At 38.0% G+C, this 23,273-nt stretch overlaps 1 protein-coding gene across 1 annotated transcript in view; it reads left to right on the forward strand.

The window, feature by feature from the left end:
- The window catches only part of LOC110449023 (sushi, von Willebrand factor type A, EGF and pentraxin domain-containing protein 1-like), a 48,311-nt gene that overhangs the window by 14,935 nt on the left and 10,103 nt on the right, over nucleotides 1–23,273 (forward strand). The window contains exons 5-27 of the mRNA XM_021495598.1: nucleotides 813–992; nucleotides 1,394–1,573; nucleotides 2,027–2,227; nucleotides 2,688–2,936; nucleotides 3,577–3,813; nucleotides 3,992–4,183; nucleotides 4,660–4,784; nucleotides 5,012–5,084; nucleotides 5,857–6,018; nucleotides 6,289–6,513; nucleotides 7,496–7,657; nucleotides 8,005–8,166; nucleotides 8,687–8,848; nucleotides 9,011–9,169; nucleotides 9,438–9,551; nucleotides 9,802–9,915; nucleotides 10,900–11,101; nucleotides 11,574–11,731; nucleotides 12,013–12,211; nucleotides 13,474–13,646; nucleotides 13,965–14,198; nucleotides 19,951–20,121; nucleotides 21,640–21,810. Coding sequence (XP_021351273.1) covers nucleotides 813–992; nucleotides 1,394–1,573; nucleotides 2,027–2,227; nucleotides 2,688–2,936; nucleotides 3,577–3,813; nucleotides 3,992–4,183; nucleotides 4,660–4,784; nucleotides 5,012–5,084; nucleotides 5,857–6,018; nucleotides 6,289–6,513; nucleotides 7,496–7,657; nucleotides 8,005–8,166; nucleotides 8,687–8,848; nucleotides 9,011–9,169; nucleotides 9,438–9,551; nucleotides 9,802–9,915; nucleotides 10,900–11,101; nucleotides 11,574–11,731; nucleotides 12,013–12,211; nucleotides 13,474–13,646; nucleotides 13,965–14,198; nucleotides 19,951–20,121; nucleotides 21,640–21,810 — 4,005 coding nt within the window. The remainder of the gene's footprint in view (nucleotides 1–812; nucleotides 993–1,393; nucleotides 1,574–2,026; nucleotides 2,228–2,687; nucleotides 2,937–3,576; nucleotides 3,814–3,991; nucleotides 4,184–4,659; nucleotides 4,785–5,011; nucleotides 5,085–5,856; nucleotides 6,019–6,288; nucleotides 6,514–7,495; nucleotides 7,658–8,004; nucleotides 8,167–8,686; nucleotides 8,849–9,010; nucleotides 9,170–9,437; nucleotides 9,552–9,801; nucleotides 9,916–10,899; nucleotides 11,102–11,573; nucleotides 11,732–12,012; nucleotides 12,212–13,473; nucleotides 13,647–13,964; nucleotides 14,199–19,950; nucleotides 20,122–21,639; nucleotides 21,811–23,273) is intronic.

Raw genomic sequence — 23,273 nt, forward strand, 5'->3', positions numbered from 1 at the left:
TGGTACGTGTGCACTATTAAGCAATGTGCCGTTCCTAAGCTTCTCTCCACTGGACATGGAATGGAGACATGGTAATATGGGATTACGGCCCATGCAGATGTCATTGAGTCCAGTATTCGTTTGCTGGGTTACCGGATTGCAGAGATAATATTCTCTGTAAAGGCAGAAACTTATTTGCATGTCAATGAGTATTGTTTACCACAAATTATTTTAGATTTTTTTCTAAATCCCTTTTCTGACCATCACACACCATAGATATGTATTATCGAGAGCTCAATTCTTAGATTTCGAAGATGCACCAACTATAAAGGAGAAGGGGTATATATTGAAATAAATAAAAGAAAAATAGACAAAAATAAAAAATATATACAGATGTGAAAAGAATCAATTTACATATTACACTACTAATTCTTACGTTTCTGAAATAGGCCTTACCTATAGCGCATATTGTTTCCACGGTAAGGCTGAAATAGACAATAGTTACACATTATAGAAATGTAACGAAGTAAAACCACTAATATTATAAGTTTATATTTGATCTTGATGCAATTGTTATTTTAATTTGCTTTCAACAAATGTTTCTTTATCCTCTCAAACGAAATTAGTAAAATTCCCATAATTTAAACTTAAAAAAATAAATTACAAATAAAAATGTTGGCAAATAACACTGTTTTTGTTAATGGTATTCTTTGAACGGAACTGACCAGTTCTTCGTTTAATTTCATTCCTACCGTTGTCGTTATATGGTGGAGCTGATCCAATATTACTTACTTGTATGTTGTGATCCAATAATTTTACTTGAATGTTGACAGCGTTGACCTGCCCCGAGATGACCCCGCCCAAACATGGCTACTTCGTCAACGACAAGTGTAACAATGTCTTCAACGCTGCGTGTGGAATGAAGTGTAAGCCCGGGTACGAATTACGCGGGAGTAGTCTACGAATCTGTCAAGAGGGAGGAGTCTGGTCTGGCACGCCCACAAATTGCATAAGTAAATATAATCTGTTACCTATCGTACACTGTTTGTATTCTTTGCTCACAAGTTGTAGGAAATACGATAACACTAAATTTGTTCTCAATGTTTCTACACTGCCGAGCTTATTTCGACGTGTTTATTAACCCTTTCACCACTGTAGACCATAACGGGCTCTTCCGATGAGTATATGGTAGAGTCTACTCAAGTTACCTAGGTATGAACTAGTTAAAACTGTCGGATTCGACACATGTTTCATTGCATGTAGCCAGTAACGTCAGTATTTTGTATTTCTTTACAGGTTATTCTTGGTAGTGTTTGAATTCTATCACACCATCTGTTAATTGGATTCTAGATTCGTGTGGCCTGATGCTGAATATCTGGTGTCTTGATCTTTTGTCCTTTTCTTTTTTTCACAGTGAAGACATGCCCCGCCCTGCCCAGGCCTAAAAACGGAAATATGATCTGCAGTAACGACGATTTCACGTTTTCCACGATGTGTCGTTTCACCTGCGACACTGGGTACAAGTTGGTGGGCTCCCGTAAACGCCAGTGTCTAGCGAACGCGCTGTGGACTGGCATCCCAACTAGGTGTCGAGGTAAGCATTTGTGACATTGAATTGGAAGGGGAAGAATTTTCATAAACTAAAATGAAACAAACATATGGTGGTTGATTGAGACGGACATATATCATGAAGAAAACGAAATCGATAAAACTGAGGCAAAATTTAAAGAAAGGCGGTAAGCATACAACGGGTTTGTTACAACGAAACCATAAAGTACTGAAATTAGCAGAAACAAAAACGTCAATATTCATAGAATGCTTACCAATGAGATCATGGTGGTTATGATTTTACCTTAAAGTCATCGATGTACCCTAAACTAAAGATATAAAAGAAAATCGACGATAGTCGCCTCCGGATGCCTCTCTATACGATCAACCAAAAATGTAGACGATTCCATATTTCTTAATGACACATTTTTTGATTATACTGTATGCAATGTTACGCACTACTTTCTATATGATTTGAGACCTACTGTGAATATTTCAGAAATAACATGCCAGCCTCTTCCATCTGTTCGAGACGGAAATGTGTTCCCTGCCATGTGCAATCTTGGAGAAGTCTCATTCGGAACAACATGTCAAATATCGTGCTATGCAGGATATACTTTGGTCGGATCGAGTCGGAAACAGTGCACGCCTGACGGCATGTGGATTCCGTCCATGGATGGCGAAATGAGCAGATGTGATGGTAGGTTCCTCACTTAATCAATAAATCGAAATATCCGGCCTTTTCTTCTTTTAACATTGTAAAATATAATGCTTTGTCATTGAAACTATGTGTCAATGTATCGTACTTGTTGAAAGGAAGCCGCATGTCAGATTGCTTGAAGAATATTTCACTTTAATGCTTTTGAGACATAATTGAGCATCTCTCATTTTGTTTAGATACACATGTCTTTTTATCTTTATCATTTGTTTATTTCCCATTTTGCTGTTCGTTCGTTTGCAATGTCAAGTATCATACTTGCCAACTCTCCCTATTTTGGAGGGAGACCCACGATTTTTGTACCCGTTAATTGAGCATTTTTAACCACTGAATTTGCAAAATTTTAATTATGAGCATGTGTAATCTCCCCCATTAAAGTTAAAACAAAGTTGGCATGTATGTAGTATATTTCCCTCGCTTTACTGCCCCGTCTTTGCTGTAGATACGGAACCGCCATTGCTCCGCTGTCCTTTCAACATTGATGTGGAGGCAGACGACACCGAAGACAGTGCTGAGGTGGACTGGATTGTACCGCTAGCCCTGGACAACTCCGGGTATCGGCCCTCCGTCACGGTGGTGCCCGCCGTCCAGCCTCCCAAACGTTTCCCTATAGGTTTGACAGCGGTCAAGTACATCGCAGAGGACCACCAAGGGAACATGGCAAAGTGTCATTTCAGCGTCATAATTCGAGGTACGTCGGTAATAAATGTCATAATCCATAAGATACCCTTATATAGTAATAACCTAAGCAGTATGAGTGAACATCCTTATATATCATGCGAAATCAATCAGGAATACATTTTATAAGATTTCACGACAAATCAAAATTGTGTACCTTGTGCTATAATGGTATGCCTTATCAAAATTGTGTACCTTGTGATATAATGGTATGCCTATCAAAATTTTGTACCTTATACGTTGATTTTCTCTTCCAAAACTTTCAAGTTCGAAATCATATATGTAATGCATCGTGACCTACACAACCCAATTATTTATATAGGGATGTGTTATTGCACCTTCAAACAAATGTAGCGGTATTTATACGGCACGTCGCTGATGTTCAATTTTCTGGACGCTGCTGTCTTTGACCCTATCCTGTATGAAACGTGGATGTATGTGGAAACGAGTTTGGGATTTTGTAAGGGCGTTGCGGGTGCATAGTTTAAATGCAAATTGAACGAAACAAATCATAAATTAACTAATGAAAACTGTCGTTTTAACGCTGTTGTTATAATGACTTACCCATTGTTCTAACGTGTAAAGTAGTTTACTCTGGTTATGATGCGTGCAGATTGACTATTTGAAGGGACCATTGACACTTGTTGTTGCAGATGTCACCCCTCCAACAGTTGATCAATGTTACTCTCCTCTTCCGTTTGTTTCTGCTGAGCGATATGCAAATGTCACATGGAACGAACCACAGTTCAGTGACAACTCTGGTGAAAAGGTTCGAGTTGAAAGGTCACATGAACCAGGTTTGTTTCATCAAGGGACAACAATCGTCCGATACGTCGCCTTTGACGAGAGTGGAAACAACAGTACATGTCATGTGGAAATTTCAATCATTCGTAAGTATCTTTAATCAAAACAGCTTTATGTAATTAATTCACAAGTAGATATTCACCATACAGATGAATGTTAATATTGAAATGTCAACGAAGCTCAAAATTCCATGTCCATTCCATCAGTCTATTTTACATGTCTACATATAACGATACGTAACACAAAATGCCTCCTAACTATCAGCGCACCCCTGCCAGTTCCCGGACGTCCCGCTTAGTGGGGCTAGGGAGTGTACCGAGGAAGAAGATGGTGTTTACTGCCGGGTCACGTGTAACGAAGGATATGACTTCGCCATAGCTCCAGCCGACGTGTACTTCTGTGCGTATGACAACGTCTGGAGACCAGAGGACAAGCTGCCAATTCCTGACTGCTCTGGTTAGTAGTTCAGTAGTAATTCATACGTCAGAGTAGTTATTGACTGTTCTTAAGGGGTCAAATAGGATTTTCATCCATAAAGTTTGAAATTAGAAGATGGCGATTTTACCAACAAGAAAGCAAACAGATATGTATCAACTTACTCATGGAGCAACTGTAGTTCTGCAATATAATTTGTATCTACAGATATTAAATCGATGTGATTTATGTGTCTTTAATTCAATTCATCTTTATAATAATGAAGTATTAATATTTTCGGAAAGCTTGTTGGTCATCTGGAAAAAAGGCTTTGAAGAACTTTTTATATATTACATGTTTACATATATATCAGGTAACGCAAAGACATTGCTTTTGGACTTATGGAACGGGAAGGCAAACAATATGAATGTTTTCTTACAAAAGCATGACATTTGGACATTACGATACCCTATGTATGCAATATAACAATGACCTGCATGTCCTTTTTGTATTACCAGCCAAGGCAGTGTCTGAAGCCATGACGCAGCCAGCCTCCATCACTTACCTGGCTAGTGTGCCCTGTGCCGAACACAACGTCCTCAACGAAATACAGCTGGCGTTTGAGAGAAAGGTGACGGAAAAGGTAATATCGACAATACCCATATATAATGACGGAAACAGTTTTTATTCAAACAGAATCGCCTGTAAGGTGCGCATTAAAAATATTGATTTTAAACACTATTTTGTTTTCAAAATGACAAAATGTCGATAAAAGATCCGGAAAGATAGATATAGATTGATTCAGTGTATACATCTTTAGTCTCACATAAAAAGACAATATATATATTTGTTTGTTATTTTATATCCTAGGTGAACGCGTTGTGTACCGACAGTTTCTCTTGCAGTGTGGAGAACTTCGCGACAACATGCGAACAATCTGAAGGTATGACTGAAATAAATAATATAAATAAATGAATTTCTCTGGCTGTAAACAATCACTAAAACAAAGCATTTCACAGATGCATTATAAACTCGGAAATTAAGGGTCGTCAGAACGATTCTGTACCAATGTCATATTTGTAAGTATTTCGAATAGCTTATAAAGCGTTCATTAATTAATGAAGAGTTTTTTTATAGTAATATATTTTTTCTTTTTAAAACTGACATACTACAATTGTTTTGTTGCTAACAGAAATGAGACCTTTTTTTAATCAGGGTTTGTTAAATAAGCAATATAAGAAAGTATAATACACAGATAATATTGTTCACATGAACTGCTTATTATTGAATACGTTTTTTGTTGGTATCTGTAAAATGAATGACTGTTTTTGTATTCTTGTGCTACTTGTTCTAATTATTTGGATGATTTGATAGATGCGTCCTGTTGACAAATAAACTACCTAGCCAGGGTTTTCAACCAGAGAGGTTTCAGTCGACGTTGAAGAAATTGTATGCGTGTTATCGTAAGCTAAGACATGTAGTGTATATAAGCTAACTTTGTCCCATATCGCTAGCGACCTATGTATTTTCCTGGACTTGACATGATGAATTGTGTCGGTTGCCAAAAACGAGGAAACGCTCACCCTTTTAGAACAGGGAGGGGCGGGATTGAAGCGTGATTTCCCCTCAGTTCAACATGGTTGTATTTTCGTGATGATTTCGTGTTCAATGGGTCCGATTTTCTTGTAACATTTTATTTTGTTGCCAACAAACAGACTTCAATACAATCAGGGTCGTGCTTGGACGAGACAAGAGGAGCCTTCTCCGCACCATTAATCCTTATACTAACCACGGACATGGAGACACAAGAGTTGCCAAGCGAAGTTCTCCCGGGATAACTACGAGCAGCATTATCACTTTCGACTTCGATATCAAAGGTTGATACTGTTTTGATACATTTACTTCATCCAGTTCCTTATTTTGAATAATATTTGAACGAAAAAAATATAACAGATAGATTAAATTCGACCTGTTGCTGTTTCATATGTAACTGGTATATGCGTTAGCGCTCTTAATGCAATTTAACTTAACCAGAGACTGATTTTACCAATCTAAACGACATATTCGGATGATTGCGATATTAGGTGCATTAGTCGTAAATTGGAAGACAAATTTGAATAAAGAAGTGCTCATTTCTTTGCGAACAGGTGTGGTTTCAAAAACCGGAAATGTTACAGCGGACATAAGCCGACAAAAGGTGCTGACAGACAAGCTGTCCAATGTCATGACCAAGCTAGAAGGGAAAGCAACACACGGTGAGCTTGACCTTGAGATGAGCGGGAAGCGAATGCAGTTTGCCAATATGACCTACGACGCTAAAGGACCACGGCCGAACTGTAAACCCGGTAGTGTAGCTGTGAATGATTTGTGTGGTAAGTACAAAATGTGATGGGTTTTTTTTTATAACATTCCATTATTTGTCTTAGTATTCAATTTTATTCCATCGATGTTCCTACATAATGTGAATGATATTGCATTTAGTCAAAGGGCATTATATTGCCTTTAAATACCAATGTCTACTAACTGCTAGCAATTAAATGTTCATACTTTAAAAACTAAGAGTTTTCACCTTACAAGAAATTTATGTTTTGTGATAGTATCGTTTTTAGATTAAGGTAAAGTATTTGAGTTATTACAAACGAATCAGACTATTAACTGCTCATATGGTTATCCTCTGCTCTTCAGTTCTGCATACACCATGCCTCTCCCAATCAATCAAGGTGTTAAAAACGATTTTCCACTACAAGGCCTTTTATAAAAATGAAGATTTTCATGACAGAAGCATTGTCCGACCTATCATTTACACAGCCAGGCGCTTCAATTCACTCTGAAGAACTGTTCTAATCGTCTTCCTGACCTGACTTTCGGTTGTAGACTGTCATTAACACAGAGAAATGTACATTGTATCTTAAATCGTTGGTAACCTATGTCCTTTCCTGACTTTATCATACATGTGTCACATGCAATGCTAGGATACCCTTCCGGAGTACATTATCATAAGCGCTCTCGATTAGTTTTATTTGGGTTATTTATGGGAGTTGTGTCCCATTTTCTTTTCTTTTCCGAAAAACTGCTGCTGGTTTTTTTGACCGATGTTTGTCAAATTTTGTACCTAGATGACCAATACCTTGTTCAACTGCGACTTTTTCTTTACATTTTAACTATTTAAATAAAAGTCATTTTTTTATTTTTGGCAAAGGGGTTATTAGTTGTTCTATTTTCGTAAAAAATATTCTACAGGATTGGTGAAATGTATTATCAAACTGTTATTTTATTTTGCAACAGGCTTGCTGTCAATGTTGCGATGTACTTTAATATTCAAAAACATTATTTGGTATGTTCACTTGGTTTCAGTTCCTTGCCCCATTGGAACATTCTTTAACATTGTATCTGAAGAGTGCGACTCCTGCCAGACCGGAAGTTTCCAGCCAAAGGAAGGCCAGGTTACCTGTGTGGTGTGTCCTCATAACACGTCTACTCACGGAAATAACTCAAAATCTGAACGCGAATGTAAAGGTATTCTATTATCAGCCTTGATCAATTTTGTTTTGGCACCTCTTCGCTTCTTGCTGGCGTTTTAACGATATTGTACTCCAATTTTACTTCCTAAAGTAGTTGATGCAATCTCTTAATGAAACGTTCGTTTCTATAGAATATATATATATGTTTATGTTTATTTGTTTATCGACTAAGGTAACACTGGATGACACTAAAATTATGGACATCCATACATTATATCATTAATATGGTAAGAAACATGTGCATAATTAATATTTGGAAAATAAATTGCATAGATAGTGCTGATGTTTCAAAATATAGGACATTTTGTTTTCACTTTTTTTTCTATTTATCCTTTTCTAAAGCGCTATGTCTACCTGGAACCTTCTCTAAAGACGGTCTCGAGCGGTGCGCCACCTGTCCTGTGGGTACTTACCAGACAATTTACGGCATGACATCATGTGACTCCTGTCCTAACAACCAAACAACAATACGGCGTGGCTCCAGACAAGTCATTCAATGTAAAGGTAAGAAAGACAAAAAAGATATTTTTTTATCAGAAGCAAATTAAATATCTAATGTTTAATCTTTAAAATAATACCTTCCTTAATTGACCCACTTTCGTAACCTATTTATTTTGATATAAGTATAGTAATATATCATTTTTATGAAGAATGACATTCAAACGAGCTCATCATTGAAAGTAATGCAGTAATGTTTAACGCTGCTTTCAGCCTGAAAAGCAAATATTTAATCTTCTTTTCAACTGAAAAAATATATAATAAAAACCAAAACACAAACACACTGAGATAAGTAACAACGGTACTTACCACTTAACTTAACACAACTTTAATCTATAAATTTGTCGATTGTTGAACATTGATTTCTTGTTGCTAATTGTTGTTGTATTTAGTTCAATTTTTGGTATTATTTTGTTTTCAATTGTACAGCAGTACGCAATAAAGACCATGCTTTTCCGTATAAGAGACAATTTGATTAGGCCACTTACATGTTTATCCTGCTGATTTGTCCAACTATCTGTTTCAGATCGGTGTGGGCTCGGTCATGTATCTAAGAATGGTCTAGAGCCCTGTTATTCATGTCCAAGAGGCACTTACCAAACGGAAGTGGCCATGTCCTCCTGTTTCCGGTGCCCAGGGGATGGAACCACAGCTGAGCGCGGAACCACAAAGATATCCGACTGCCAAGGTTGTCACTTGTACACTTTGACTCCATTCTGAAATATATCGTTAAAATTTGAACAGAAGTAAACAAAAATGACTGAAAGCCTCACATTTGAGTGCGATGTTTTATACTGATGTTTGAATCTTTTGGAGTTCATATTTAGTTGAGTGTTGTGTGTATCTGCAGGTGGCTGGGACCCACAGATGCAGGCAGACGATCCCCCAGGGGAAACGTTACCGCAGGCAGTGCCGGTGAATGATTGCTTCGACGACCATTGTCAGAACGGGGGCACTTGTAACTTCAGAGATTTTGGGTTCCATTGCGAATGCCTGCCAGGTTTTGAAGGTATGGGTTTATCGGATACTGAATGTGTATTTAGATCACACTGCATGATGTGTCGAGTGTTCATAACTTAACGGTTCAAACATGGAGACCCACGACAGAGACGAAATAAACAGTTGATTTCAGCTCATCGTTACTGTTATTGTAGACTAACAGTTGATCTTTTAAAATTGATACCGATAGACAATTTCATCTAAAAATGTACATTTTGTTGACGGTTTATTTAACCTATTGGTTCATACTGTGAGTGAGATGTCTACCTGTTTTATAGGAATGAACTGTGAGACGGTTACGGATGAGTGTGAGGGTAACCCGTGTCTCAACTCAGCTTTGTGTGTGGATCTTGAGGCCGATTTCTCCTGCCAGTGTGAACCGGGATACACAGGTAATAGGAAGAGACAGTGTGTTTAGTAGAGTAAATGAAGTTCCTCCATTATACCATTATAGTTATTTGTTACCGTGTCCTGTAGAGTATGTCGCATTGGAGTGTTTTCCATTGGAACTGATATTCTGTCTGCTTACAATTTATACAATAATCACATGTTGTATATCAAAAACCTGAGATTCGTATGAATAGCGGAACACAGGAGCTCAACCCCTACTCAATATATTGATGAAGTTCTGTTTGTGTACAGGGAAAAAGTGTGAGGTGGATATTGACGACTGTCTTACGCAACCTTGTCAGAACAACGGCACGTGCGTGGACGAGGTGAACGCTTACGTCTGCTCGTGTGCGACTGGCTACCAAGGTACGTCTGCTCTTGTTTCACTGGCAAACAATGATTACTTATGCAGTTAAAGATATCCCAAAAGATCACTGCGAATACGATTTACGAAATTGATGTACTAGATCGCTATCTCTTAATTTAGGGAGAACCTTTTATTTCAGTTGGTTTTAACATTTACAAGATGACTCAGTTTCAATAGTTTTAAAAGGGCACAAATATAGTTATTTTCAATGAATTCACATGCATCCGAGAAGAAATCCTTAACAAATGCTAAACCTTTAAATAACTAGGACTAAGGGCTTATCTTTCATTCAGAGGATTTAATTTTTAAAAAAGACATACAAAATTCGTTGAAAAAAAATCCATTAAAAAATATCGTTGAATCATGGCAAAAAATGGAACAAAAGAGAAAGATTACAGGAGACTTTCTCGAAAAGTACTTTGAAAATAAAACTGGATGTTTCGGAAGGATGGACGTCCTCTGCTTCTTCAACGCTACCCGCCATGGAAACCTAAGTAAAACTCATTTATTTTTTAGATTCTCAAAAAGTGGCAAGGAAAACACAACGAACCCTCATGTGACCTACGTAGATAAAAAATAATATCATAAATATATATAAAGTTCGATGAAACTATTTCATGTGTATCGATAAATATACGGTAACTTATTAATGTGTGTCGTTACATTAACACTATTTCACGTGTGTCAATATATGTACGGTAACTGTTTCATGTGTGTCGATACAAGTACATGTACCTATTTCAATAGTGTCGATACATTTACAGTAAATATTTCAATAGTGTCGATACATTTACAGTAAATATTTCACTTGTGTCGATACATTTACAGTAAATATTTCTTGTATGTTGATTCATTCACACCCAACTATTTTCTTATGTCGTTACAATAACATTTACTACTATTTCATGTATATCTACAATATACAGTTAGTATTTAATGTATATCTGCAATATACAGTTAGTATTTCATTTATATCGATGCAGGTGATGCATGCGAACGTCTTATAGATGATTGTAAGACCAACCCATGTGAAAATAGTGGAACATGCGAGAACGTTCTAGAAGGTTACACGTGCACCTGCTCCACTGGATATGAGGGGGCAGATTGTGAGATAAACACGGACGAGTGTGAAAGTTCCCCCTGTGAAAATGGCGCTGAATGTGTCGACGGCATTGGGGCATTTCGGTGAGAAATGTATTGCAATGAACACCAATTGAAATATATCGAATACTAGCTCCGCGAAACTCTCTTCGGATTGGATCTCTCCACCAGCTCTGGTGATATGGATGTGGGCGGGGCGGTTGCATGTGATATCAGCAAACGTTTTGACTGGTCCATTTATATGACAGAGATGTATCTTCTGAAACAAACCCATGGGAATACTGAAATGTTAACGAAACCGTAAATCGAACCTTAAGTCGAAAAGACTTCGGCAGAATAGGAAGAAAGGAAAATAATACATGGAGATCTTTACAAAAATACAATGATAAAATGACCAGATGATCAAGAAAGTTAAGCGTCTTCTGCTTCACCGACGAAATCTGCCTCGTAAATTTAGGTCAAAACTATATTGCTATGCAGTTTTCATTGTTGTGACTGTCCATGTCTCCTTCACTACATGTTACCTAACTGCTACACTAATGTTACGTCCTACTAGGTGTCGCTGTCTACCTGGATATATAGGGAAGACGTGTGACGTGGATATTGACGAGTGTGCCTCCACTCCCTGCTCTCCGGTTTCCACGTGTGAGGACATGGTGGACGGATACGTGTGCCACTGTCCGTCCGGCGTCACTGGCGCTAAGTGTGAAACAGGTAGGACTAGACAATTATATGTCTGTCGACTTAATATTTGGGCAAATATAATTTTGCCCATCTTCACAGAAATATGTATCCATGGATGTAATTCTATGATGTAGGCGCATAACAGTGCAGTGTGTAGTAATCTCTTGAGCCAGGTCAAGTTCACTCCTTTTAGATGTATGTTCGCTTTGCAACAAGCGTAATTGAAATCTTCTAGGATATGGTCGCGTGCAATTAGTCGTCTGCAGTACATATCCAAATACATTTGTTACATTGCTCTACTGTCGTTACAGAGCTTACAGACAATTACATGCTGGACTTCCCGTCGTCTGGGGTGACCAACTACACCACCACTACCATCAACACCGACCTGACTGCTCTCACAGTCTCGTTCTGGATGAAGACTGACGACGACACCAATCAGGGAACTCCATTTTCCTACTCCTCGTCAAATACGATGGATAATGCCTTCACTCTGACCAATTATGAAGGGTTTGTCGTATTTTTACATTCGACTTTAAAGTTTACCTTGCCCGAATGGCCGAGTTATCCATCGTATGGTTTCAGTTCGACAGTTTATTGTAATCTTTTCTCTGCAAGTCTAGAATTGCCCAAGACGTAATTTAGCATAAGGTATTTTTTAAGGGAATTCAGTTGTTGTAAACGCCAGAGGGGTTGGCCCCCTGGGGACAGAAACGGAGCCCAAACGGGGAAATATTTTTACTATTGACTCCTTCACTAAGGGTAAAGGTATTTTGAACTCATTTGCCATAGTATACTCCTGGACCAAACCACAGGATTTCACTTTGTATGAATGATGTTGCCCATTGGCACAAAAGGACAGGACCCAAAAGTGTAATTAGGAAACCACTTACTAGGTACGGATGAAGTGATATAAATCGTATTCGGCATGAAGAATTCTAGCGTCAAAATAATTCAACGTTACATAAATGAAGGGTTTATTCTCCACATTCCCAAATGGCAAATGTTGGGTTCCCAAACTGGAAATATGGCTTAATCATTCACGAAAGTGCCCCTTAAATATGATGCTAATTTGGCATTGCATAGTCTTGGGCTTAGGGAGTTCATTGTTAGAGAAATGCATTGTTAGAGAAATGAAGAATGTGCTGTCATGGGGACGGAGGGATGGGATCAAACAGCGAAAGAGATGGATGTGTTCTTCGAGACTACTGATGAAATTTTATCTTACGTTAGCATCGAATATCCCTTTATGTTAAACGTTGTATAGATCAAGTGTGTGGATCTTCTCCATGTGTAATTGTGTAATTGGCGAATGTTGACAAAAATGAGTGCAAATTATCGTCTTTTATGAATGAACCAAATTTCGTACAAATGATCCTGCCATTGTTCTTACCAATACGAGTTCTGCAGCTGTCACCATGCTTACAAATGAGCAGAATCAATTCAAGATCGTTTCTAGTTCAGGTAACAAATGAAATATATGAATAATGCTGGCTTGATGGACTTCTTGTTGAATGTACACAAAGTACCGAAGTCTATTTTGAAGATTCTGAATTTTTATTTTTTTATTTAAAAGAATTTGAAAATGTCTGAAAACAGATATTTGGCATTCCTAACGTGTATTTAATATATACTAGAATTCGCGATACATTTAAATTTTCGCTAAAGTCTCGCATTATAATTGAATTAATACATCGATGTATCGATGTCGAGCATGACTACTTAACTGTTTAAAAATGGTGTTTCATGGTATTTTTTCTGTCTGACTATAGGTTTGTGATAAGTGTAAACAACCACCAGCAGGTAACGGACGTGTATGCTAACGACGGAGTATGGCATCACATTATTGTCACATGGGCATCAAACCGAGGCTCGTGGAAGATTTACAAGGACGGTGTTGTCTGGGATTCAGGCTACGATTTGGCGGCGGGGGAAGTCATCGCCGGTAAGTTAACACGTTACAAACGTTATCAACGTGTTATCTGGTATAATGTCACCAACAGCAAGGCTGTCGATGTGCTGACGATGTTGTTCAGGCAAGAACAGTTCTTATCTCACATATGTACTGCAAAGCGAGGTATTTTATGAGGCGCAACGATCTGTACCAGCTGACGAATTGGGGAAAATTATCCATAAATGTCTTAAAATAAATATCAGTTGTGACGAGCTGCCGACACGATAGGGTTTTGATTAAGACGATGCAATGAATAAAAAGTAATTATAGCGTTCTTTTCTTACCGTTGTTTTCTATTTGAATTTAAAGGTGGTGGCACTTTCGTTGTTGGTCAGGAACAGGATCCCGAAGGCTTTAGCAGTAGCGAATCATTCATAGGACAACTAACAAGACTAAATATATGGTCTAATGAACTTCCCTTGACAACCATTGATGAAATGAGGATTTCTTGTGATGTTAAACAAGGCGATGTGATAGCTTGGGCGGATGTTCAGTCTGACATGCGTGGAACATTAAGTGCAGAGCCGGCCAATTTTTGTCGAGGTAAAGGATGATATTTGACTTGCTCTCTCTAAATGCCATCTGCGCATGCGTCTCCTGTGGATGTCAATAACGGCTTTCCTGCTTCATCTATACGTGCTTCCGTTTGTTTGGATAAATACCTATCGCCGCACTTAACGCTTTCAACAACTTTTCATTTAACACTGCATTTATTAAAGACATATAAAGTAAATGAGAGTTACAAACCATTTCCATGGATATTTATTTATTCAGTGTATGTTCTGAAGGAATGATTTGCAGTCTTTCTGGAATTACTAATGGTAGAATATTTTAGTTTTAGACACTGAAATGTAAATCTACCACGTAAAATGTGTTGTTTCATGTATACTAGCTAACAGTTTGTTACTGGGTATTTCATAACAAGTTAAAATCAAAAAAACTTTTTTCTGACCACATATGTAGATGTCGAATAAAAAGCATTTGCAGAAAAACACATCAACAATTTTGGACAATGCGTTTCAAGAAGTGAGTACTCAAATCAACTGTATTTGGAATTGAATTTTAATCTCCAACAACAAAAATATAAAAAGATTGAAAACAAATGTTGTGAAAAACCCGGTACACGTATAGGGATGATGGAATAAAGGATAGCTGAATGTTTTATATTATACCATGTGATGGTACTAGTAAGTCTTACATTCCAGCAACATCTATGTACTATAGGTTATAGGTCATAGGTGAGAGGCACAGCCTGAGTAAGTTGCAGTGTGACTAGAACTGAAGTTAACAGAATTTAACCAAAAGTCACACACGACTTATTTTGACGCAATGTATATCTTTCTCAACATCTGAGCATTTTAGGCAAATGCATAAATAAAACGTTTTTCACAATTTTTTGTCTTGTATCTTTGTAAAATTAATAATGAATGATAAACTCGTATCAAGTTGGTGACTTTAAGCAGAATCTTGTACCCTATGTACTTGTCGTCAATATGAAAGGTTTAGCCATTGCAGGTTAAGGGGATAGTGGTGTAAATGTGCTGAGGTTGATTATCGGGAAGTTTGTAACAAAGGGAAAATCAAATGATGAGAAGATTGACTATAATCTTTCTTCATTGGAGTGCATATAAAAGGATTCACTTGAAACGTAATCCAGTTGGGTGTGTTGAAACGCCACACCGCTAGCTGTTTCATAATGAAATTATCTACAATATCGACAGGGAGGGATGGAACCTGTAGCAGGTATGGGAATTATTATCCATGTAACTGGATGGAACCTGTAGCAGGTATGGGAATTATTATCCATGTAACTGGATGGAACCTGTAGCAGGTATGGGAATTACAATACATGTAACTGGATGAAACCTGTAGCAGGTGTGGGAATTATAATACTTGTAACAGGATGGAACCTGTAGCAGGTGTGGGAATTATAATACTTGTAACAGGATGGAACCTGTAGCAGGTGTGGGAATTATTATACATGTAACAGGATGGAACCTGTAGCAGGTATGGGAATTATAATACATGTAATAGGATGGAACCTGTAGCAGGTATGGGAATTATTATACATGTAACGGGATGGAACCTGTAGCAGGTATGGGAATTATAATACATGTAACAGGATGAAACCTGTAGCAGGTGTGGGAATTATAATACTTGTAACAGGATGGAACCTGTAGCAGGTATGGGAGATATAATACATGTAATAGGATGGAACCTGTAGCAAGTATGGGAATTATAATACATGTAACAGGATGGAACCTGTATCAGGTATGGGAATTATAATACAAGTAACAGGATGGAACCTGCAGCAGGTATGGGAATTATAATACATGTAACGGGATGGAACCTGTAGCAGGGATGGGAATTATAATACATGTAACAGGATGAAACCTGTAGCAGGTGTGGGAATTATTATACATGTAACAGGATGGAACCTGTAGCATGTATGGGAATTATAATACATGTAACAGGATGGAACCTTTAGCAGGTATGGGAGTTATAATACATGTAACTGGATGGAACCTGTAGCAGTTATGGGAATTATAATACATGTAACAGGATGGAACCTGTAGTAGGTATGGGAATTATTATACATGTAATAGGATGGAACCTGTAGCAAGTATGGGAATTATAATACATGTAACAGGATGGAACCTTTAGCAGGTATGGGAGTTATAATACATGTAACAGTTGTGGGAGGGATGAAATATGTAGCAATTTGTTATACGAGAAAATTAAGGGATTTATGAGAACTGCTTTGGTTACTCAGATTATAAACTTACGTGAAGGAAAAGTAGAAAAATGTATCACCAATGCATAAGTGCACAATCTGAAATAACATTTTACGTCTGAAGTACTACATGTAACAGGATGGAACCTGTAGCAGGTATGGGAATTATGATACATGTAACAGGATGAAACCTGTAGCAGGTGTGGGAATTATAATACTTGTAACAGGATGGAACCTGTAGCAGGTATGAGATTTATAAAACATGTGACAGGATGGAACCTGTAGCAGGTGTGGGAATTATAATACATGTAACAGGATGGAACCTGTATCAGGTATGGGAATTATAATACAAGTAACAGGATGGAACCTGCAGCAGGTATGGGAATTATAATACATGTAACGGGATGGAACCTGTAGCACGTATGGGAATTATAATACATGTAACAGGATGGAACCTGTATCAGGTATGGGAATTATAATACAAGTAACAGGATGGAACCTGTAGCAGGTATGAGATTTATAAAACATGTGACAGGATGGAACCTGTAGCAGGTGTGGGAATTATTATACATGTAATAGGATGGAACCTGTAACAGGTATGGGAATTATAATACAAGTAACAGGATGGAACCTGCAGCAGGTATGGGAATTATAATACATGTAACGGGATGGAACCTGTAGCACGTATGGGAATTATAATACATGTAACAGGATGGAACCTTTAGCAGGTATGGGAGTTATAATACATGTAATAGAATGGAACCTGTAGCAGGTATGGGAGTTATGATACATGTAACAGGATGGAACCTGTAGCAGGTATGGGGGTTATAATACTTGTAACAGGATGGAACCTGTAGCAGGTATGGGAGTTATAATACATGTAACAGTTGTGGGAGTGATGAAATATGTAGCAATTTGTTATACGAGAAAATTAAGGGATTTATGAGTACTGCTTTGGTTACTCAGATTATAAACTTACGTGAAGGTAAAGTAGAAAAATGTATCACCAATGCATAAGTGCACAATCTGAAATACATTTTACGTCTGAAGTACTGAAGTAACCATCTAAAACCTTAAAAATGTGTCATTACACAGATACACCATCTCAACTAAAAAACAAATGTCAGCACACGAGGTCAAAATGTTATTTTCTATCGTCAGTATGCAAATACACAATGTTAATTCAAAACATTATGTTCATTACACAAGTACACAATAAGAAATTAGATTAACAAAATTTGCATTACAAGTAGAAACTCTGAATGCATAATATAAATCGGTACTTAAGTTAAAAATCTGAACTCAAAAATAGGTTAATACACAAAAACACAATCTGAATACAATCAGAGCCAGCACTAAAGTACGCAATCTGAATTAATGACTGAAGTCAATACAAAAATACAAAATATGAATAAAAAAGATATAAATTAAAAATGTACATCATTGCAAATGTACAAAAATATTAATTTCAAAATGTACTTAAGTACAAAAGAACAATATCTTAATTCGAAATGAACTCAAGTACAAAAGTGCAAAAACTAAATTCAAAGTTCACGTCAATACACAAGGTCACAATCTTAACTCAATATCGATACAAAAAGACATCAACAAGAACCGAGGAGACATCAAAACGAAAGAAAAGACAACAGGAGTTGTAGAGACACCAATACAAGTATGAAGCCCCAAAGAAAACCTGAGCTGAAACCATGTCCTTCAGAAGGATAAATACTGATGCCTGCTTCTGCGCATCCATCTAAAATAAGTTACAACTCAGTCGACCACCGGCAGTTCTGTGGGGATTTGATTCTAAACCAGGACAACTTTAAAGTTCACCAATTATACAAAGGTTATATTCTGAGACTGGACATATCTCTAGACCGCCGACTCTACTGAGATTATATTCTGAGAGAGGACCTGTATAAAGAATACTTGTTAATTTTACAAAGGTTTTCTTCTGAGGCAACCACGTAGCAAGAGCTCCAATTCTAACCAGTATATATAAACTTTAGTTATTTTACAACAATTATTAAACAAGTCATTCCAACTTATATAAATCACTCTTGTTGGCCGGAATGTTAGCATGCGGGGGTCTTAGTTTGGGAGGAAACCGGGGTATCCGAAAAAAAAATGTGATCGAGCAGGTGACCCCATACCTTTTCACGTCCGATCGGGGAATCGAATCCCGGCCGCCTTGGTGAAAGGCAAGTGCGCTATCCACAGCACCACCCGACCATCCTAAATCCTAACATCATAACAAGTGAGATAGTGCATGTACTAAGAACACCAATTCTACAGAGGTTTCATTATGGAAAAGGACACATATCAAGGGCAGTTGGAGATTAATTTATATATAAGTTTTAAAGTTGTTTTCAAATCCTATTTCAACCATTATGTTTTGCTTTCATTATACTGTAAATGCAAAAAGTAATAAAATAAAGTTGATATTAAAGGCACCGATTCTCTTTTTTAAATAAGAAGATACAATCTGATTAACAAAGTCTTGATAAAAGCTGTACAATTAATTATTTTCGCGACAATTTTCTGATGAAGGATTAATTATTGATGGAGGCTGTATTTTGAATAAGGAACCAACTATAAATAAAAGGATCTGTAACATTAACCTGTATCAGTAAACGTGTACAAATACACTATATTTTAAAAAATACATATGATGTACTTATCAATTATAATGGTTTTAAATAGGTAAGAACTAATCCCATAAATACATTTTCGCTTTGTTACCTTTAAATATTGATACATATTTTGATATGGCAACGAAACATATTGAAATTATATATTTTTTAAATTTTGTTTCAAAATAGAGAAATTGACACCATGTGAAATGGACTTGATGTATGGCATAACCAGGGTTAGATAGCAACAAATCTATTTTGACACACAGACCCTTTAGGGTGAGGGCACCCAAAATGGAACACTTTTTAAATATTTCCTTATAAGTTTCTGAAACGTCAAACCTTTTATCGTACTGAAACAATAGATACATTAAGCCTTTATTCTATTATTTCTTGGATATCGCTAGCGCGTATATCTCTTTACAGAGCTCAGTTTTTAGTCAGAATTGCTTGGAAGTTAAAGCTGGCCGAGTAATCAAAATTGAACACCTCATTAAACTAGTCACTTTATAAAAATATATGACAACATTTAAAATATTTTCCTCATTTCAAAAAAGTTTTTACAATTTCTGACCAATTATAGTTATTCATTTATAAAAGTATCCGTCTGAAAAAATATTTGTCTGTGTTTAGAAATGTGATAGGCTATTTATGTTGTAGCACCGTACCGTTTCCTGGGATTTTTATTCCTTTTATGATTATTTCCATTGGGTTTATGAGCAATTGTTTAAGACGTAGGGAGGTGAAATTTCTTCAACATGCTTCATACTTTATACATTTTGATTAAGATTAACAAACAATTCATTTACATTGCGAAATAAAAAATGCTGCATCATGTATTATAAAGTGTTCCATTTTGGGTATTCTCACCCTACGATTAGGACATGTGTGTGACTTTTTTAGAAAGAAGTAACATTTTGTTGTTAAGATTGCCCGGTTCCGGTCACGCCTACCTACGGCACCATCGAGTACGGTGGGACTTCGTCCGGTTCCATTGTGTCGTACGCCTGTCTTCGTGGCTTCAATGTGGCAGGGAGGGACAGACGGCAGTGCCTGGTAACTGGCGACTGGGAGGGGGGCAGAACGCCAACCTGTCAACGTAAGTAAAGTTAGTTAGTGAAGACGTACTTATCATGTAAGGATGGTGTACAATATAGGTATTGTTCTAACTAATTATTATTCTTTATATAATTAGCATTTCGTTGGTTAGTGTGTCGTTGGTTAGTGAGTGCTATGGTGGTGTATCCGACATGATACTATTCAATTCATTTATATATTCAATATAGACTGATGATGGCTACTTCAGTTAATGGTGTACCGCCGATTAATGTAACAGCGTATAACATTTACCGTATAAGTGTTCATTCGCTACATTTATTTTATTATCTACACATATACACTTTTGTGTATGTGAAAAAGATCTAACGACCGACTAAAAAAGCCCTGTGAAGAGTGAAAGCAGCTTCAAACCTGTAGAGTCCTGTGAAGGATAAAAGCAGCTTGTTTTTTAGTCGGTCGTTAGATCTTATTTTTAGGTCACCTGAGCTTTGCTCAAGTGACCTGTTCTAATCGCTTTCCGTCCGTCGTCGTCCGTCGTCCGTCGTCCGTACACTTTTTACATTTTCAACTTCTTCTCAAGAACCAGTGGATGGATTCTTTTCAAACTTGATCAGAATCATCCATGGTAGATAATTGTAAAATTGGGATTCCTACCCCAACCCCTGGGGCCAGGGCGGGGCCTCCAAAGGGAAAATTAACCAATATTTCAAAAATCTTCTCCAGACTCAGAGGTACTACATTCAATTTCAGTTTATAAAAAGATAGATCATCAGGGACTTTATTTAAATTGTTAATTTCAGGACCCCTGAAATATCTGTTCTCCCTTGGGGAGGGGGTAAAGTTTACTATAGTTTATATAGTGAAATAACACTTTTGGGTATATTTTGACAACTTTCTGTAGGAAATTATTTTTACTTGGTGAGAATTATCCTTGGAGGAAGATGGTTTTAAATTGTAAAATTGAGATTCCTACCCCAACCACTGGGGCCAGGGCGGGGCCCCAAAGGGAAAATTAACCAATATTTCAAAAATCTTCTTCTCCAGACTCAGAGGTACTACATTCAATTTCAGTTCATAAAAAGAAAGATCATCAGGGGCTCTATTTAAATTGTAAATTTCAGGATCCCTGAGCTATCCGTTCTCCCTAGGGGAGGGGGTAAAGTTTACTATAGTTTATATAGGGAAATAACACTTTTGGGTATATATTATCCATTTTCAGCAGAAAATTACTCAAACTTAGTCAGAATCATCTGGTGAATGAGGGTTTTACATTGTAAAATTAGAATTCCTGCCCGATCCCCAGGGGCTAGGGCGGGGCCCCAAAGGGAGCATTTACCAATATTTTCAAATTCTTGTACTTTGATGACATGACAAGTATTGTATTTCACTTAGTCTACATGCTGATTTCCACATCACATCTAAACAATAGAATTAAGCTACCAGTACCTGATATATAACTCAGGTGACCGCTAAGGCCCTTGGGCCTATTGTTTCTATACTTACCTACTTCACATGGACATTTAACATATATATTCTTTATTTTCTTTCTTTTATCCAGGTGTAGAATGTGGTTACCCTGGAAACATTCACAATGGCTTTGTAGATGGCGTTTTCAGTTATGACAACAGAGTTCGCTACACTTGTTACAAGAATCATATACTTATTGGCAATGCAACTCGTTACTGTAACAGTGACGGTTACTGGGAAGGCTCAGAGCCTACCTGTCAGGGTAAGTCGTTACTGTAATGCTGACGGTTACTGGGAAGGCTCAGAGCCTACCTGTCAGGGTAAGTCGTTACTGTAACGCTGACAGTTACTGGGAAGGCTCAGAGTCTACCTGTCAGGGCAAGTCGTTACTGTAACACTGACAGTTACTGGGAAGACACGGAGCCTACTTGTCATGGCTAATCGTTAATGTTACGCTGACGGATACAGGGAAGGCACGGAACCTACTTGTCATGGTAAGTGGTTACTGTAACGCTGAGGGTTACTGGGAAGACGCAGAGCCTACTTGTCATGGCAATACGTCAATGTAACGCTGACGGATACATGGAAGGTACGGAGCCTACCTGTCAGGACAAGTTGTTACTGTAACACAGTTACTGGGAAGTCGCGTAGCCTACTTGTCAGGATTATTCGTTAATGTAACGCTAACTATTACTGGGGAGACATGGAGCCTACCGGCCAGGGTAAGTGGTTACTGTAACGCTGACGGTTACTAGGAAGGCTCAGAGCTTACCTGTCAGGGTAAGTGGTTACTGTAACGCTTACGGTTACGGGGAAGGCACGGAACCTACCTGTTATGGTAAGTGGTTCCTGTAACGCTGACGGTTACTGGGAAGTCACGGAACCTACCTGTTATGGTAAGTGGTTACTGTAACTCTGACGGTTACTAGGAAGGCTCAGAGCTTACCTGTCAGGGTAAGTGGTTACTGTATCGCTGACGGTTACTAGTAAGGCTCAGAGCTTACCTGTCAGGGTAAGTGGTTACTGTATCGCTGACGGTTACTAGTAAGGCTCAGAGCTTACCTGTCAGGGTAAGTGGTTACTGTATCGCTGACGGTTACTAGTAAGGCTCAGAGCTTACCTGTCAGGGTAAGTGGTTACTGTATCGCTGACGGTTACTAGTAAGGCTCAGAGCTTACCTGTCAGGGTAAGTGGTTACTGTATCGCTGACGGTTACTAGTAAGGCTCAGAGCTTACCTGTCAGGGTAAGTGGTTACTGTAACGCTGACGGTTACTGGGAAGTCACGGAACCTACCTGTTATCGTAAGTGGTTACTGTAACGCTGACGGTTACTGGGAAGACACGGAACCTACCTGTTATGGTAAGTGGTTACTGTAACAGTGACGGTTCCTGGGAAGTCACGGAACCTACCTGTTATGGTAAGTGGTTACTGTAACTCTGACGGTTACTAGGAAGGCTCAGAGCTTACCTGTCAGGGTAAGTGGTTACTGTAATGCTGACGGTTACTGGGAAGGCACGGAACCTACCTGTCAGGTTAAACGGCTACTGCAACGCTGACGGTTACAGAAAAGACACGAAGGCTATTTGCCAGGGTAGATGGGTACTGCAACGCTTACGTTTATGGGAAGTCACGGAACCTACCTGTCAGGGAACGTCGTTAATGTAACGCTGACGGTTACTGGGAAGGAACGGAACCTACCTGTTATGGTAAGTGGTAACTGTAAC

The sequence above is a fragment of the Mizuhopecten yessoensis genome, unplaced genomic scaffold (genome assembly GCF_002113885.1).
Source record: "Mizuhopecten yessoensis strain PY_sf001 unplaced genomic scaffold, ASM211388v2 scaffold431, whole genome shotgun sequence".
Taxonomy (NCBI): domain Eukaryota; kingdom Metazoa; phylum Mollusca; class Bivalvia; order Pectinida; family Pectinidae; genus Mizuhopecten; species Mizuhopecten yessoensis.